General features: G+C 32.6%; 1 protein-coding gene across 1 annotated transcript in view; it reads left to right on the forward strand.

Annotated features, from left to right (window-relative positions):
• The window catches only part of LOC136981659 (casein kinase I-like), a 33,668-nt gene that overhangs the window by 11,910 nt on the left and 2,165 nt on the right, over nucleotides 1–19,593 (forward strand). The window contains exons 3-6 of the mRNA XM_067277995.1: nucleotides 8,512–8,638; nucleotides 8,734–8,832; nucleotides 18,301–18,440; nucleotides 18,574–18,727. Coding sequence (XP_067134096.1) covers nucleotides 8,512–8,638; nucleotides 8,734–8,832; nucleotides 18,301–18,440; nucleotides 18,574–18,727 — 520 coding nt within the window. The remainder of the gene's footprint in view (nucleotides 1–8,511; nucleotides 8,639–8,733; nucleotides 8,833–18,300; nucleotides 18,441–18,573; nucleotides 18,728–19,593) is intronic.

Consider the following 19,593-nt stretch of genomic DNA (forward strand, 5'->3'; position numbering starts at 1 on the left):
GATAAATACAAGAATGCGGTTGCTTCAAGTTCTGTTTTTTTTTGTGGATGCAGCTATAAATAAACACCGAAGCTAGCTTGTTGACTGATTGTTTAGTTCGTTTATTTAAATATTAGGCTATAAAATCTAGCTAATGAATTGTTTTTTCTTCTAACACAGCAAGTTTTTAAATCAATTTTTACATAGGACAGTTGGGGAAAAGAATATTTGCTATTAAAGTTTGTTTGAGGTATAAATTACTTGTTAAGTATCTTGTAAAAGTATTTTTGTAACGGTTTTCTTTAAAGTGCTCCAGGTGATTTATGAGAATCAATGGGAAATTAACTGCCAATGACGACTAGCAAGCTGCTTATTTCAGTTTATTTATTTTAACGAATATAAAGAACGTGGCCTAATCCAATTTGGCTACAGTTTTCTTTTTTTCCTTCTATTATATAAATTTCTAAGATATATATAGAAATGTATACTTAATTATAGACGTATTTTGAAGTTTAATTCTTTTTATAATTGAAAGGTTGTTTACTTTTCAAAATTATCTTAATTTTAAGTAACTCTTATATTGAATTTTAATATTTTTGTAGACAAGGAGTATTTATCAGTTTATAAATATAAAATATTCTTTTTAAATTGTCACCTCACATCTGTTTTTTATGGATGTAAGTTTAAAAAATTCATAAAACAAATTTCCTTTTTAATTAAAATTGATATAAAGAAATGCTTCGGTGATTATCACATGAGAATTCGTTGCCCTTTTTTAAGCCGTACAAGTTTTTATCTCGCTCCAAGTTTTTTTTAAACCATAAATTTATTATTAATTTACTTCACGTTAATATTCTTTTTAACTTACGAGAACTTTCACTGTATATAAAAAATGCCGCAAGCCGCTCGATGGTTTCCTCTGTACGGTACATTTAGTACAACTCGACTTCACATTCGTATCGGGGATGATAAGTTTTTAACCGACGAGTTGCCACAATTCTTGCCAAAATAGCTGGTAAATTGCAGATCCTGCATAAGTGTGTCATTGTAATTTAACATTTCACTTATCCATTCAAAATTGCATTTGTTTTTTCTCCTATAGGATAACCATTACTTACTTAGAGAGTATAGAGGTGATTCAAATTAACAGACTTATCTCTAGTTTAGAAAAACTAAGCTCTTCCAGATCTTTTAATAAATCACATTAAAACCTTAAGTGATAAAAGCGGCTCATCTCGATCCGCCAAGATAACCACTGAGGCATTATTCTGGAAAGAGCGAGGCAATAAACTCGAGGCACCTTTGATGTATATAAAAGAACGATAAGTCTCTTCCCATCCTTGTTCTCTGCATTTTGGTTTATGTGTCATAAACTGGCACTTCCCTACCTTTAAGGAAAAACTGTGTTGTTAACCAAAGGATAGCTATCAGCAAGGTCAAAACTTCGATTTTAAGACTAGAAAAAGAATTCCTTCAGATTTTTACACTTTTTTTTCTCTATAGGTTATTCAACTTTTCCTGTTTAAACCAGAATATATGTCCATCCAACATCAACATTTGTGTGGGAAGACGTTAAGATATTCCACCTCCAGGGCAAGTCCAGTCTGGGCAACTTTCTCTCACTCCCACCTTTTGTCTGTGCGTGGGAAAATCCCCTGTTGTGTCTGTACGGCTAATGAACAGTATTAGAAATATCAATTTTGTGGGCGAGAACCACACAGACGAAAATAAAAAAAAAAGAGTAGAAAAATTGCCACTTCCAGTAATTCTTTCCACTAGTAATAATACTCACAGATAATATTGTTTAAATTAAAACGATTAATTTCAGTTAAGGTTAATTCGGTCAAGGGCTACACAGGGCTCGAATTTGGTCGAGGTCCTCCCCTATTTTACTCGAGATCTAGATTTTGATGTCTTCTATTTTAGACACTCCAATTTCTTCTAAGAATTCGGGAGCGGGTAACTCTCCTCTTAAAATATTATCCTTCCCTTGTCTTACGTCATAGTAGAATTATAGAAATTAGAAAACTGTTTCCTCCATCTGTTTAAGCTGGAAACTTAAAACATTTGATCAAAAACAGCTGTGCCACTCGTTAAACTCTGCCGCTTTTATTTTTAAATGTTTCATTTCTCTGCCAGATTTTTTCTTCTTTTAATTTGTAACTTAGGGGAAAAAAATACAGAGAAGAGAGAGAGAGATGTGACACAAATTTAAAGGAGGCGTTAATCTGGTCTCCTGTCTCCACCCTTGACACACATACTCGTCCCCAAAGCACCGCTTGTCATTTGGTGGGAGAAAAACTACTTGTTAAAGTCAAAGGTCAAAACGTATCAAGGTTCATCGCCTGTATCTTAATCCGTCTTGCGAGTGGACAGTAAAATAATCCATTAAAAAGTGGGTTGTTTTACTACATTTTTCTTAATATATTTTAAAATTTCACCTAATGTTCTGGTGTAGGAATAAAGTATTTACACGGGTTTCAACTAGATTTGTAAATCTAGGTCGGTTGTTAGTGGATAAAAACTAGAATGACCCCCGTTAATGACACTATATATTTTTTTTTATTGTTATTAACCATTTCCGAACGTAGTTGTTGTGTTCTGCATACCCTCCCCGATGTAGGTTTGTAGTTAGAGGAGGGTGAGCTCAATTTTTGCCCTTGGCCTCCTAAAATCTTTAACTACTGATCGATTGTGTGTGTGTGTGTGTGTGTTGCAGTCTCGGATCACTGCCAGCGCTATTGCGTTCAATCACATTTTGTTGACACCGAACTTTGCCTTTGAAAATAGGCGATTTCTTTCTTTGGTACAGCAGATTTACCAAGCAATTTAGATTTTTATCAACCTCCTCTCGTTTATCCTTCCAGATAAAAGTTTGATGACCACTTAATAAAAATAAAAGAATGAAAGAAGAAGAAAGAAAGAAAGAAAAAAAAACAAGAGCGAGGTGTTCCCCCCCTCCATCTCATTTTCTCTATTCTCCCTCGTAGACCTATATAAGTAGTTTTATCATTAAAGAGGCTGTTGAGATATCTTTAAGTAGAATGCACGAACAATGGAATCATGTCCAAAACAACCTCTGACCTCTTGCTGCATGTCACACCCTGTTTCTCCCCGAAAAGGACCCCTGAGAGAGAATTTCTCAGGGTCCATTCCTCGTTGCGCTTGTCTTGTCTTTGTTGGGAGGGTTTTAAGGTCAGTTCCGTGTCATCCCGCGGTGAATGCGTATGACTAATTTATGAACAGTTTTTCTACCTTGTTTACCACCTCTTCTAATTATAGTAAGTGGTGCTGGAACGTTGCAGGAGTTCATGATTCTCGAAAACAGATCATTATATCCGTCCACTGCCCGACAACAATAACTAAACAGTTGTTACGTCCGAGGGGTGGAAACGGTGCCGATCACTTTTTTTCTTCTCTCTTTATTTATTTTTTTAAAGCCACTTCAATACTACTTTTTCGTCAGATTGAACATGTTTATACGTGCATCGCAATAAAGACAGGTCAACTGAAACCTGTATTATCTCCTTTACTTGGTGTCCTTTACGCAACGCATTGTGTACGGTGACCTCCAAGCGCTTTATAGACACGATTTAGTTGTTTTGTGCACTTCAACCTATGCTCTGTTTCTCCATCCCCTCCGAAAATATCATTTTCTCTTGTTTCTAACTTTAATTGAGTTAAATTCTGCTTCCTAAACAGTCCAAATCTGGTTTAACAGGTATCGAAAACAATGGATTATTTTGCTAGATCCGCACGCTGTTTTGGGGGATCTTATTAAAGTGAGACAGAAATTGAGTCACGAAAAACCCCACGGTGTATTTGTCTGTGTGTCTCGTAACGATTTTTTTCTTCTCCTTTTGATCGAAAGTAAGACCGAAATTGTATTAATTTTTTTTTTCCTTCTTTAATTACACACAAAAAGAACTGTGTTTATAAGGTGTATCGCTGCGGAACATCGATCGTGTCGGGTGGATCGGTTAGATTGATGTATTTGTTAATCTAAACTGTTCGGAAATGGCACGTACGGGTCACAGATGTGTGTGGGTTCGCCCTGTGTTGTAAACAGTAGCAAACACTACCCCTCTTTTTTTTTCTTTTTTAACTTGTATCGATTGCGTGAAGAACGGAACGTATCACCCATTTCGTCTTGTTAATTAGCTTTAATACTTTCATTTCGGCCTTTACTCTTCATTAAATTGATCTTATTTCTCCGTTTACGCGCCTATTCACAGTTAGAAAAGTGACAAGAGAGTGTTTTGCATACGTCGAAGCGCTCGCTCGTCACACAAAACAAACATAAATAACACTGGATTTTATAAAATGCCATTAAGATAATTAATTTTTTCTTGACTTTTTAAAGGATTTCTTCGCCCGCAACGTCTCAGAAGCCGAGGAACGGCTGTATTTTTTTTTTTTTTTTTTTTTTTCTCGTCGTACGTCCTCATTATTTACTAATGATTCACCTCGGGAAAAATAAGAGGATCTCTCCTCCTCTTTAAGGATGGATAACGTTCTAGTTTAAGGTCAGAAAGTGAGATTAATAATTTTTACAGTCGACAAATGTCATCAACCGCTGAAATTCAACACTCGTAACTTGTCGGAAATTCGAATTTGCGTGTCGAACGTACATTATCTTTCGCTTTGCATTATTATACATGCACTTAATGTCGGCAAAATGACGTGTTTGCCCAGCCGTGACTTACCATTATTATTTAATTATTTTGTCCCTGCACTTACGACGAAAGCGATACGGACAAACATTAAAAAAGGGGTCCTTACTGATAGGGAACTTTAATACAGCTTTAGAGATTTGATAGTTGTGATGCGTGCTGTATAATTCGAAGCAATATTTCGTCGTGTAATCGAGATAAAAGCCTTAAAATTGGAAGATGTTTTAGTTCATTCGAAGCTTCGGAGCTCGAATTTTAATTCGAGACGGCTTAAACTTAGTTTTTAATACGAAAATCGTGCTAAAATGTAGTATTTTTAACTTGGAAAACGTACTCCTTTCTCGTGAACCAGTTGTACATCCAAGCATAAACCCCTGAAACCAACCTTTCCTCTTAATTTTCTCTTCGATGTGTTTATAGATTTTGAAATAGTTAACCTTCTCGTGCGATTTAGTCACGTCACGAACACGTCACGAAGGTTTACCCCTCTGTTTTTTATACAAACAACTCGCACAACTGCATAATAACAATGTCTGATAAATTGATCGTTGCTTACGTTTTGCATTGAATTTCGTAATTAAAGACGTTGAACTTCATTCTAGTCTTCTTTTTCCTCCCCCTTTCTCTTTGCTGTAACTATACAAAAAAGAATAAAATAAATAAGTTTTAATGTTCATCAAGCCATGACTTACTTCACGCATCCATTGCCAGTTCCGAAAGTTTCACTGATAAGCTCCGTACTTAGACAACATCACGTACGTTTTTTTATATATCCTGTTGAAGGGAAATTTTCTCGGAATCTTCCTAAGCAAACCGGCATGAAATTCCTCCCATATCCTATCGAAAATAGCTAATTTTAACATAAAATATGGTAGAAATTGCTACAGAAAACATCCCATTCAACCCTCATCCAGGGGTTTTTTAAAGGGAAATTTTATATACCCTATTGTTTTATTCCTTCCACAACTTAAAAATCTAGGTTATATATAAGTTCTTCCTTTTGTTTTTTTCTTTATTTAACGCATTATTGAATATCAGAATTAAAGTGGAAGTAGAGAAGGGAAGAAAAAAAAACCGAAATGGGGGATTGTATACAGCTTTTAATTCAGTGATGCAGTAAGGGGGGGGATATTATTTATACTTGAGTCGTTTTTCGGGACAGCGCACTTTCCCTGTGCCCTCGTTTTTAAATGTTTTCTAGATAATAACCGCTCTAAACAGCTCTTCTAATTTCGATACTAATCATTTCCGCTTCTTAAAGTCACGATCTTCTCGTTAAATGCGTTTTGTCTGTAGATAAAGATAAGCAGACTGGATTAAATATTACCTTCTAACTACGTTTGTTGATCTTTTACAGCTTGAATATGTCATACGCTAAGAGATTATGTAGAGATTCATTTGTTTCTTTTATAAAAACTTCTTTTTCATTGAAGGCATTCACTTGAGCCAAGCTGTTTAAATGGTTTTTATTATTTTTTTTTTCTTTGCTTTTTTTTAGTGTGTTTTGTCCATAAATCAACATATTTGGTTTACTTAATTCTATAAATAAAGACAGATTTAAGTGAGTTTGTGTAGTGTTTTTGTCCCAATTTTCTGAATGAATGAATGCTTGTTGAGTTTGCTGGATTTAACCCGTTTCGTTTGCATTACCTTCAGATAAATTGAATGCCAAAAGCGACTGTTTCCTAGCTTAAGAGCTGTTTCTGTTGCAACTTTATACACTTTTGACAATCCGTCAGTTCGGCATCCCTTTGCCGAACAATCCCCACCCATCTCGTAGATTCTGAGTATACAGCATTTAAAATCCTTACAGATCTCGTAGAAACGTCTTAATTGCCAGTACGGTTCTCGGAACGTAATGGCTATAATCAACAAATAGCCACTGGCGATCGACGATCGTAGAATTGAAACTGGTGACCTGTTACCAGTTCTCGTACACTTTTACGGGGGAGAAAAAATTCAGAGAAATCAAGCTTCGGTTGTTTCACAGATTGTTTTACCAGTTAATTAGCTTATTACTGGATCGTCTATATCAAAAAATCAACCCAATTCTGTATTTAAATGTCTACTTTTCTCTTTTCTTGACAAAAGAATAGTTATAACTGGTAATTCTTTTCTTGAGATAACTGTAAAGAAGATAACATTTCATTCTTTCTTTGGGTGGAGATGCATAAAATCAGAACAAAGATTGCTCGCTCGCACTCGTTACTGTTTCTTCTGAATACCTATTTAAAAAATGATGCAGTCGAGATGTTCGTATCTTTACAGTTTAAGACACAAACACAAAGCAATTGCGACGGGCAATGACTTGGAAGAGAAGCGAAAAGATAAAGGTAATCGCATCGCATCTTAGTACATTTTACTTATTGGTTTTAGTAGTAAATTTCTTTTAGTTTTTGTAAATTACATTTATTTTACACTGAATCTATTTAATAAATGTTCAAAGCTATACGTTCCAACGGAGGAAGTTGATTAAACTAACTTAATTTCCATTTTAAATGCCATCTTTAACGAATTTTATACCCAAAGGTGGCTTCTAAACGGCCAAAAATTCTAGTTTCAAGAGTAAACTATTAATTTATTTTGCAGAAATTATATATTAAATTATAAATATCATCAAATTTAGCCTTGAGAAAGCATAATTGTTTCAAACAGGTTAGTGTAACCTGCCAAAAATAAATAGTAACACTTTCTCAAGGTTGTCAGTTTTTCATTAATGAAATTATAAAGTTTTATTACTAATTTTTCAGTTAGTTAGAGCTGATAATAAATTAAAATTCGATAATAATGTCTAAAATACAAGCGGTCTTTGTTGATAAACAATAATCAAAATGTGCTTCGTCGTCTCTCGACTGGTTCTCGAGTCAAACAGGTCGGCAAACTCCGAAAAATTATATTTATAAGTTTTATTCGGTAAAATACGAGATGATATTTAGTATAAAATATATATATTTATACAATTATTCGTGGAAACAAACAAATAAATTTTCATAAGTTTGACCGGCAAAACAGGCAGATGTATATTTTAATGTGTTTTTTCACCTCTTAATTGTGCTTCTTTTTTTTCATAATTAATGTTAATTTATTGATGTTCTACTGTGTGTGTTTTACAAACTAGAAATTGGACCAGTTTAACAGCAGCCATATTTTATTCATAGGCAGGATCTCATTTCCTAACTGACTTTTTTGCTTCTGTTAATTATATAACATAATTGATGCTAAAAATATTCTGTATAATATATACAAAGGCTCGGTATCAATTCAATTACTCTTCAGTCGAATGCTTTTAAATAATTATTCTCTAATATGAGAACGATACAAAGATGTTTTTGATTGTAAAATTCTGTTACATTGTCGTACGTCTCGAGGGCTTTGTGGACTGCTTAATTTATTTAAAGAATTTAATGTATTTTTTTCATAGTCTTTGCTACTGTTAAAGAAACAGAATTTCCATCGTCGTAACTCGTATTTGTTCGCGGTTTAAAATTTCGAAACTTTTGTAATGGTTTACCCATAAGAAAAGACATTAGAAGCATTCTAGTAATGGCATCTCGAATGTCCATTGCTCACGTTCCACACAATTTACATATATTTTAAGAAAGATGATTACTTATCGTATTTTTGGAGATCTCCGACAAGATCAGTGAACCTGTTTCGGTAGAAGGTCATGCTATCATTACTTGGTTTATGAATGTAAACTGCATAAAACTTTCCTGTTTATAGTAGTTTTATTTATATTCTGTCTGAAATAGCCTGTTTATTGATGATGAGAATTGTATAAAGATTTTTATAGACTTTTATGTTAGTTTGTTTTTATTATAATTTAACTAATATAATTTCTTATTTTTTATTCAAACAGATGGTATGGACAAGAAAGGGAATATAATGTACTTGTTATGGATCTTCTAGGACCTAGTTTAGAAGATTTATTTAACTTTTGTTCCAGACGTTTTACTATGAAAACCGTCTTAATGCTAGCCGATCAAGTAAGTCGTACGTTTTTTAAAGGCATTTTAGTGTAATTAATCCCGTCCGAGCTTTTAAACGTGCAATTTTTCTTATTTTTTCTTTCTGCTCGTAGATGATCGGTCGCATAGAATATGTCCATACAAAAAATTTCATTCATAGAGATATTAAGCCAGATAATTTTCTCATGGGAATCGGTCGTCACTGTAACAAGGTAAGCATAATTACTATTATTACCGCTACTTTAAACGCACTTTTATTACGTATTTAAAATGTCAAAAACCAAATAAAACTTCTTTACAATTAAACTCAATTATCATCTACAAACAATAAAGAGTCAAAAGTATTTGTTTTTTATGCATTCAAAATACAAATTTAAATAATTAAATTCGTATTTCGAACTTATAGAAGAATGAAAATTTTACTAGACTATAAACTAACAGATTAATACACATCATTATTTTTTTTTAGTCATACTGTGAAGACTGATAAGTTGTTTATCACTTTACAATATAAACAAATTTAGATGAGTCATGAGTACACAAGAATCCAATCAATAACAATTGATCTTTGTTAAAATATATAAAGTTTGAGTAATGGTTTTCAATTTATGTCAGAAGTTTAATTTATTTTTGTATAAATCTTTACAAATGTTTGATAAAAATTATCTTGACGATTTGTTCAAGCATACTCCAAGTCTGTTAAAATATATTCGATATCAGAATACGTACTAATACATTTTCTGTAGAGATCCACATAACCGTCTTTAGTAATAGATAATATAAAATAAATGACTTTGCTAGTTGTAAATAATAAAACATTGACATTTAATTACTTCTAAAAGCATCAAAGTTTGTTAATTTTGCTTATTTGACTACGGTTTACCAGGTCATCGTGTACAAAACATATAAACATTTCCAAGTACCTGTAGACATGTCATGTAACACAAAATTATCTACAAATGATGCTTCTAATGCATTTGAAAAGTTGTAAACAAAAATTTATTAACTACAAGAAGGTTCTCCACTTACAAAACTTTGTGAATTACAGTAGAGAGTCGTTTATCCGAACGCTTTCCAGTCGGACTGTGTCATGCCGAATTGAACTTTTTTGGTTCTAGATTTACTTCTAAAGTATAATTTTTATGTTTTTATATTTTTCAATATATTTATTTTATTTGTACAAAATAAAGAAATAATTTTTAACCGGTACAATAGCCTCGATTATTATTATAAAAATTTTCGTTAGGCTGAAAATCGACGAAAATTCAACACGAAACGACACACAACAGAGAAAAATTTCAACGTCGGACAGGTTAATATACTTTTTCGTACATAATCGGTTATCCGAACAACCCCAGTCCCCAGTTGATTTGGATAAACGACTCTCTACTGTAATTCATTTCTGGAAAAATGTCATAGTGCAAACCAATTTGCTTTCCCTTAAACTCAGTTAAGATTACATTTGTGGAAATCAGTGGCGTCGCCGTGACATTTGATGACAGGGAAGCTGTGTTTCTGTAAGAAGCCGACTTCCAGGGGCAATCAGTTAATTGCGCGTCAGTGATCGGTCTAGGGCAGTGGTTCTTAACCTTTTTATACTCGCCGCCCACCAAATATTTCATAATTTTTTTGTGACCCCCATTTTTTAATAATAATTATATTTGATAATTTGATAATTTATCTATAATAAATTGATTTTTTTATTATTGCTTTATTTTTTATATAATAAATGTAAATCATAACTTTATTATTTCATTATCTATTTAAATAACATTCAAACTTCACAATTAAACATGAAAACTCATTAATTTTTAACAGAAAATAAAATAAGAAACATGTCGATAAATCGATCCAATGTCGATGCTAAAACTAAACTAAAACTAAAACGCCCACTTGTCGTAAGGATTTTGCATAACTTTTGCAAAAATATTTAAATTTTCAAAGCCTACTATTTTTCCTAATTATTTTTAAAATTCCAAGCATTAATAGTTTCTTAAAATTGCTTTGGAATAAAAGAAGTAAATACTGCGGTGTAAGTAGCATATTTACATTTATTTCTTCTGTACTAACAAAGTTGTATGTAGGAAGAAATACAAAATAAATAAATATAAACTAAATAGGAAAACTTTATCTTTCTTATTTCACTTTTCAATACGATATTCGGATTATACATCAATTTTCTTTTTATTATATTCTGAAGGAAATTTTGCATAATTTGGCGGCCCCCGGCAAACTTCTTATGGACCCCCAGGGGCCGAGGCCCCCTGTTAAGAATCACTGGTCTAGGGTCCATTCGTATTCATTTGTTCGATAAGCGAGTAACCACTGTAGACTTCTCTAAATGTATTTTTAATATCACAATTACATTCTGAATCGCTAGCCACGATATAAGGGCTAAAATTAAAAATAAATTATAAAAACTTACTCGGTGAAATAAAATGTGCGATGGATATACATACCTGGTACAATGTATTGTTTGATTGTATTAATATACTTTTAAAGAAAATTATAATTAAAATATAGCTTTGTAAAGAAATGTACATAAAAATAACATAAAATATTCTTTACTTTTTAAATTTTAAAACAATCCACTTAGTCAAATATCTTGATACGAGTAGCTAATGGATGGAACTAGTGACGGTCCAGGTAGGTGTGTAGTGAGTGTGTGCGTGCCAAATCCCGAGGGTGCCGATACCGGTCAATGTCAAGTGCCTCTTTTGTCGCATCACTAGTATATCTCAAAGGACGCCACAGGGCTGTTGTAAATTTTAAACGTTTCTCACCGTAGCTGTAAAAATCTAACTATGTTAAACTTAATAGTCATTCGTTTTCTAACTAATTCGTTTTAATACCAGGTGTACACGGAAATTAGTTTCCCACTGTACTGAGCGAGTGATTGGTTCTGTTAAGCTTTTGTTGAAGTAAAATTCTGGCTCTTTCAACAGGATTTTATTTATGTCCCCATTCCCTAATCTCTTAATTATTTAATCACTTCTTAAGTAGAAATAAGTCGAAACCAGTTACTTTGTACCTGAATATCTGTAGTCTTGGGAAAACAGTGGAAAGACAAATTTTTATGACAACGGATATATAAAACGTAAATTTAAGGAAAATGAATTCTAGCACTTTTTTTTGTACCATTGTATGTACTGTACGTCTCATTCATTAAATTTGGTTGTAAATGATGCTGCCAAAGTAATAGTTAATTTTTAACACTGTACTAGAATTGTACATGTTTTTTCTGCATCCCCTTACAGATGGGACATACTAAATCATAATATCACCGGTTTAACATTGAAATCCGTAAGTAATATAAGATGGGAGAGCGGAATAAATGCAGAATAAATATATCAAATATTTTAATGGAGTTTTTTTAAACTCCTGTCAACTATACAGAACTATCATAAAAACGTGCCAGTAAACTCCTATCGGTTGGGTTGTTATAAATCTAGTCTAGGGTGGGCAACCCTTTTTATAACATGGGCCAGAATAAATTTTACGTTTTTTTTCCGCGCCGTAGTAGTTAATTGACGCCTTCTTGTGACTCGTAATTTTTTTAGTCTGCAAATATGAAATAAATAAATAAAAAGTTAATTACTACATTTACTTTTTTTATCGTTTTTGAAAATTACAAAGAATTGGAAAAATAACTAATTAATAGTTATTTTTCCAATTTAATAATCTATTAAAGATCTCGCGGGCCGGATAGAAACTTTTCGCCAGCCGTAGCTGGCCCGCGGGTTGCCCGCCGTTGATCTAGTCTGCTCGTGATTCACATAATCGAACGAGGGTGGCCGAATATCTAGCAGGCGGCTAACAGCCCACAATCGCTCTGGGATATAAAGTCGCATACTCTTTACGCGTGTGTCGCTTCTACCAGCTAAACCGTGACGTTGGTGCTCTGTAAAGCGCATGAGCCAATGCCTATAATCTGGCTGCTTGGAAGTTGACAGGCAGGCGGCTAACAGCTCAGAACCGGTCCGGGTTATAAAGTTGGACTCCGTACGCGTGTGTCGCTTCTACCAGCTAAACTGGGTGAGGTTGGTGCTCTGTAAACTGCATGTGCTAATGCCTATATAATCTGGCTGATTAGAAACTGACCCGGTTTCGACATTCCTTCCGCCACCGAATTATTCGAATATACAATAGCAATCTTATTGTTTTTTTTTCACATGTAGTATAGAAATTTGTAAAAGATACATAATGCAGTTATAATAAAATATTTATTTTAATTAATTCAAAGTACGTTAAAATATGAAAATTTATATTTTATAAAATACAAGGGAAGGTCATTGGAAGGTGGAATCGGCGCTTCCATCGCTTCCAATGACGGCACGCCACTGGTGGAAATGTAGTTCTAACTGTATAATATTATGTAGAGATGACCAACAAAGATACAACACTTAAATACAAAATTTCATACAGTTATAATAGAAAACATTTTTTACTAGTCACGAAAGTGGGAGTCTGCTGTATATTCAAATGGTTTTTTGTTAGAAAATCTAACACATTATAAACTTAGTGAGTTGTATTTCTGATAGTCTTACACGATAACTTCATTCTGTTTTATCTGCGAATGTTTAACGTAATTGAATGTTCGTAATGTTACGTTTTATAATCAGACTCGTGTCTATTATATTTCAGTGTAGAAAGGCGCTGTTATTTCAAAATATAGTTTAACTATGTCAAAGAAATTTTAAAAGCAAATGTCCTGATTCTAAGAATAGTCTTTTGTTCTTTATTAAATTTTTGGTTTGTGAATTTTTCAAGTTTATCAAATAGATTATTTAACTTGATTCTAAACCTTTTATCATAATTAACATATTACTTTGTCACACCGTATGGTATGATTCTCTCCAATAAAACTATATTTGAAAAATTGGAGAGTAGTTTTACGATTGATTTAAGTACATTTTAAACTCGAGTAATTTGAAATTTTTGTACTGCTACTTTATAATTTGTATAAATAAGTTTGTTTCATCTGACACGAAAATGTAAAAATGCGACTTTTAATTACGTAGCATTAATTGTGCTTTGAACACTAGGATACTGTGTCTAATGCGCAAGAATTTCCGAATAATCCGATACGAGTAAATGATAAGTGATTGTTTTTTATTTGATTTTCTCGATGTAAGTCACTTGCGCAGTCTGAAATCTCAACGCAGACATTAAAATTTTGAAAAGAAAATTAAGCCAAATGTTTTGTTCGATTTTAAATTTTACATTAAATAAGTGATGAAAACAAAGCAAATTAGTAAATTATAAAATAAATTTGGTGTCAGATTTGTTTCAACAATTTCTAATTTGTTAGAATGCTCAGAAATTATTTATTTAGACAGCCGGATAGCCAAGACAGTTAAGACATTGGCCTATCGCACCGGTGGACCACGGATCAAAAACCCTCGGAAATTTTTAGGGAATGGTCTGTCTCGACTATATTGGACCCCTTACCACCCAGCCACCTTTGTTGTGGGCCTTGCCAAATCTGCAATGAGCATAATTGAAAAGCTTTCTTAGTGTTTACAGAGCCAAAAGAGAAATAAAAATTAATTATATGGTTTTTCTAGAATATATAGGAATTAGGATTAATTAAATTAATCTCATACCATAATCCTTGTGCTTGAAAATAGCAATAAAATATTTTGCTTATCATTATACTTAACTAATTAATTATTTAATTTTTATTTCTGTTGTTTAAATTATGGGGCTAATTGATTAACTCTCGGCTGCGTTCTTAATATGTTTCATCTTAATTAGTGTCAATTAGATGTCAAGTAGGAATTACATTTCTGCACACTAATGAAATTATAACTGATGATTACCGTATTTTATGGACTGTAAGACGCACTTTTTTCTTCGAAAAATTGCCTCTAAAATTCAGGTGCGTCTTATAGTCTGTAGCGTCTTATAGTCCGTAAAATACGGTAATTAAAAATTATCTTAAAAAATTATTTAAATTAAAAAATTCAATAATAATAGAAATGATTATAATAATGCTTGTAAAATTTTTATTATTTGTAACATTTTATGTAATACAAGATATGATTGACACTTCTGCTGATTCACTGCATCATTTAGATGCTGGAAGTTTATGGTAAATTGCATGTTCGCTGTCTTTTTATATTACTTATTACTACCTGGAAGTGTAAGAAACATTTTAGAGATTATATTTTATTGCTTGATTTCATACTTTCTTGGGACATATTTAATTATAGTGATTTTTCGTCACTTTGTGTAGGTGTTGGTGATTCACTTTTGCGTCGTCACACGTAATCCCATAAATATTGCTCAAAATGAAAAAATTCTTATTCTCGATCTGTGTATAACATACCTTGTAAAAAAAGACAAATCATGAATCTTTTTTCAACGACAGCAGTGAAAGTGTTAACAAAGTAAGTCTGTCTAACTGATCTGTTCTGATCGGCAACGATTAGTGTTTGGATCTTATGTATAAGTTTTTGAGAAGTTGGCTGGGTTTGTCTTTCATGAGGTTCTTTATCTTAATTGGATCTTTTGCATTTTTAAAATACCATCAGAAGTTATTCCCGTAATAGGACAGCCATTTGAGCAGGGCTCGACACATTGGTACCAGATCATTCACATAAAGTTCTTACGGATCCAATCTGGACTCAAACCTCGTTGAGCGCGTCTTTTCTATTTTTATTTGTTTTATCATTGTCGTAGACATGTTAACACTGAATTATTTAATTTACATCTTACAATAATTTTTTAGATTTCTACTTTTTTTTTTATACAGATACTCCTTACTTTACGACCGAGTTCCGTTCCGATGACTACGTCGTTAAGCAAATTGGTTGATAAGCGAGGAGCTTGCATCGGGAATATAGGATCGTTGTAAAATTATAAAAATTATGCAACAAACTTCAAATTTATTCATAAAAAGACTATTATAGTACGCTATTAGTCTATTATAGTACTATAAGACTATTATAGTATGCTTAGTGCACATGTCACCATCTGCCACTGACTGACACTCAATCTGAGAAAGGGGATGCCCCGAATTGCAGATCGAAACTCGACTGGTTGTAAGTGTGAGTGGTCGTTAAGCAGATAGGTTGTAAAGTGAGGAGTACCTGTAGTTTTGATTTTGTACTAGTTAATCACATAGGAAGTTCCAGAATTGAGAAATTGAGCTAACAAAAAAAATTTTTTTTTCCTCTCTTCATCCTGTGGACATTAAAAGGGTGTTTTTCCATACCCATTTTGGGTTTGGTATGGCCCACAATGGAGGACAACTGAGTGATGATGGGTGGGCCCTAACATATCAATGACTTACTGTCTATGAGAAATTCCTGGGACGGCTTCCCAGATTTGATCCTGGATTCCCAGGGCAGTAGGCTGATATCTTGATCGTCTTGTCCATCTGGCTATCTAGTAACAGTTTTTTGAAATTTTGGAAATTCAATTAATGTATAAAATAAAGATGGATAGAATTATTAAATGTGATATATTTATATGATGACATAAAATTGTAAATAGTGAAATAAAAATTTTACGTAGTATTTTGTTTATTTAAGAAAATGCTGATCTTGTTTTAAAATATATCAAGGGTGGTGATTAAGTTCTTTTAGCATTATATTTCAGGTTGATGAATTATAATAAAGATTTAATTTTTCATTTCTAGATCATAATAGTCTTAGAAAGATATGATCTATCAAAACGAATTACTGTACAGGTATACCTCGCCTTACTTCGGTAATTGGTTCTAGGAGAGGCGACGTAAGTCGAATTTACTTGTGTAGTTACAACGTAAAACGCCAGTAAAGATCACTAAATAAGACAACAACACAGAAACACAGATGTTTTCATGTTTCGTTCTCTAGGATTTATGATGATTATATTAACATTTACTGTAAATGTACATATTTTAATATGATTTTATGTGCTTTTAACGCTTTTCTAGTGATATTACGACTTCGATATTTGTGGAAGACGGATGTAAAGTCAAATAAAATGACAAACTCGATTTTTATTTTTCCATATATTTTTATGACAAACGACGTATAATCGAGAACGACGTAACTCGAGGTATACCTGTATTATTCTTTTTATTGTGTCATTTCATTGAAGCTGTTGTACTTTATTGCATATATGATGCAACTTTTGTCCAAAATAAAGGCTCAAAAATCACTCTGCTTCTTATATGCGAAGTTGCAATTTCTCTTAGGCTTATGGATTCTCCAAATTGCATGCACTGGTATTCATGGTTACCGGGTATTTAATTGTAAAAGATTTTGCCATATATTGCAGCTTTTTCTTCTATTAATGTAGAATATTTTAATTATAAATGATCTCATTTAAACTCCTCTTTTCCCTGATAAATAAAAGTGTGCATTTTCTAATTATAGTTTTTTTAACCTATACTACAGAAGGCCAGGTGACTGAACAGTTAAGGCGGTAGTCTACTGCTCTGGGGTCCTGGAATCAAATCTGGACTGGTCGAAAACCCCCAGGAATTTTTTAGAGATGGCCCATCCGAAATATGTCTGGCCCAGTTCCTTACCAGCTGCCCCATTTTGGGTCTGGCTGAACTTATAATGGGCTTGCTAAAAATGACTTTCTTAGTACCCACAGGGACAAAAGACTAAAAAAAATAAAGCAGAATACAGTAAAACAAATTTGGGGCTAACTACCAAAGACACAGTTCCAAATTTGGCTTAGATATTTTTCCTAAATACTCTGTGCAGAAATGGGGATGCATCTTTTATGCCTTAAAATATGGTAGTTGGGAGTATTTTGTCATCCATTATTACATGCACAGAAAGGTCTTCTTATCTGTTACTTTAGTATCTCTAAAACAGAGTTTTTGTCACAAACTTGGCTGTACCATTGTTTTGTGTTCTCTGCGATCACAAAGATAGATTTACCATTACATTCCTGTTCCTTTGTCACTTTTAGTTACAGCTTTCAGTATAATGTCACTCTAGGATTCTCCTAACAAGCCAATCTATATCAGAACCAAGTGAAAAATGTTTTCAGAACTGTGAATAGCAATCAAATGCCCTGGACTGGGACCTTCTCAGTTACTCTACATCTTCTGACATCACTGTTTATCACATTTTTTTTCTTCTTTTATACACTTGAAATTATATAAATGACTCATTACATTTCATAATTATTCTATTTCTGTTGATTTCATAATTATGTTTAACCTTTTTACGTATGGAGGTGGACGAGTAGCCTCAAATAAAAGGTCAACTCTTCCCGTAGAATTGTTATTTTCCTCACGTGCATATGAAAGGACTAAGTTAAAAGACACATTTGTATGTATTACCTACTCAAAAATTTTTCTCAAATTTGTCCTGGCTAATTTTTATAAAATGTATTTGAAATTTAAGAACGGACTTATTTCTTATTTGTGTGATCAGACAGGTTTCTTTTATGTATTATATCTTATTGCCTAGTCATAAATGGTCATACACTTTCATTTGACAAAGAATTAGCCGAGTGGAATTTGAATTTATCAAGGACGTTACCGCAAGGGGTGATGTTTCTCACGCTAATACTTTTCTGCGTCCCCATTGCCACTTACACTCATGTTTAAAAGTAAACAGCATTAAAAATTTGTTTCTTTCGTTAATATAAGCTGTTCAATTATTTGAACAAGTCATTAATACAGAAATTGTCGATTAAATTAATATTTAAATTTTTCATTTCAGTTATTTCTGATTGATTTTGGCTTAGCTAAAAAATACAGAGATAGTCGCACAAGACAACACATTCCATATCGTGAAGATAAAAATTTAACGGGCACTGCTAGATACGCCAGCATTAATGCTCATCTCGGCATAGAACAAAGGTATACTTTTATATTTTTTATCCCTTAAGCAATGCTAATACAAATTGTATTTAATTGACTCTCCGATTTATTGGTTAATTGTGAAATGTTTTAAGTGTTTTTCCTTAAACTAGTTTGTCCTTTTTCTTTATAGTCGACGAGACGACATGGAATCGCTCGGATACGTTCTCATGTATTTTAATCGTGGAAGTCTTCCCTGGCAAGGACTCAAAGCGGCAACAAAAAAACAAAAATACGAAAAAATTAGCGAGAAAAAAATGTCCACTCCTGTCGAAGTTCTCTGCAAGGTGAGTCATTGCTATTGTTGCGATCAGATTTCTGTATAACTTAAAAGATCTTTACATAAATTAGTTTTTTTTAGCAGACTTCTATTTAAACAGGGAATTTATATAGTTTTCTTACATGACATCTCTTGATGAAATATAGTAGTCATTTGGTGTTGTTTACGAAGAATTTTCTTGAACGACTCGATCTGAAAAGTGTGCTTATTTTTGATGGAGGGCATTTCCAAAAAATTAGAAACTGGGATCATTAATGGGAATTTTTCTGACGTTTGACTCTTCATTCACATATATTAAAACAAAAGAATCTCTTACAAGACTTGGAATTTTTTTAAATGCCGAGAAATGTGGAAATATTGAGCCACTTTGAATTTATTATGTTTGCGAGTGGTAAGTTTTTGCTGCCTTTTTTCATTCAGAGAAAACGAAAACTCGGAGAGAGTTTTTTAAAATGAGTACAAATTCAAACAATCGATCCATTTTTGTTCCTATAACTGGGTAATTTACGAAGCTTGTACCAAATTTTTTTATATTTTAGAGTAGTAAAAAAGAAATTCAAAATGCATTTATATATTGCAAAATTTTATTTTGTTAAATTATGTATAATAAGGTCATTATCTTACTTTAAAAGGTCACATATAGTTACTTTAATGTATATTTTATTGCTTTGCATTTTTTTAAGCTTAAATTCAAGGTTGTGTTATTATATCTTCTACTTATGTTGTTCACTTTGATCACAAAGTTGTTAAATTATTTTAAAATAATAATAATAATAATAATCTCATTTGTAAATATGAAAACAACCTTGAATGGAAGTTTTTTTTTTCTTTCTTATTTTTATGTTGCTTTTTTTAATTAGTGTTTTTCATTAC

Source organism: Centruroides vittatus, unplaced genomic scaffold (genome assembly GCF_030686945.1).
Source record: "Centruroides vittatus isolate TY-2023 unplaced genomic scaffold, ASM3068694v2 contig_786, whole genome shotgun sequence".
In the NCBI taxonomy this organism is placed as follows: domain Eukaryota; kingdom Metazoa; phylum Arthropoda; class Arachnida; order Scorpiones; family Buthidae; genus Centruroides; species Centruroides vittatus.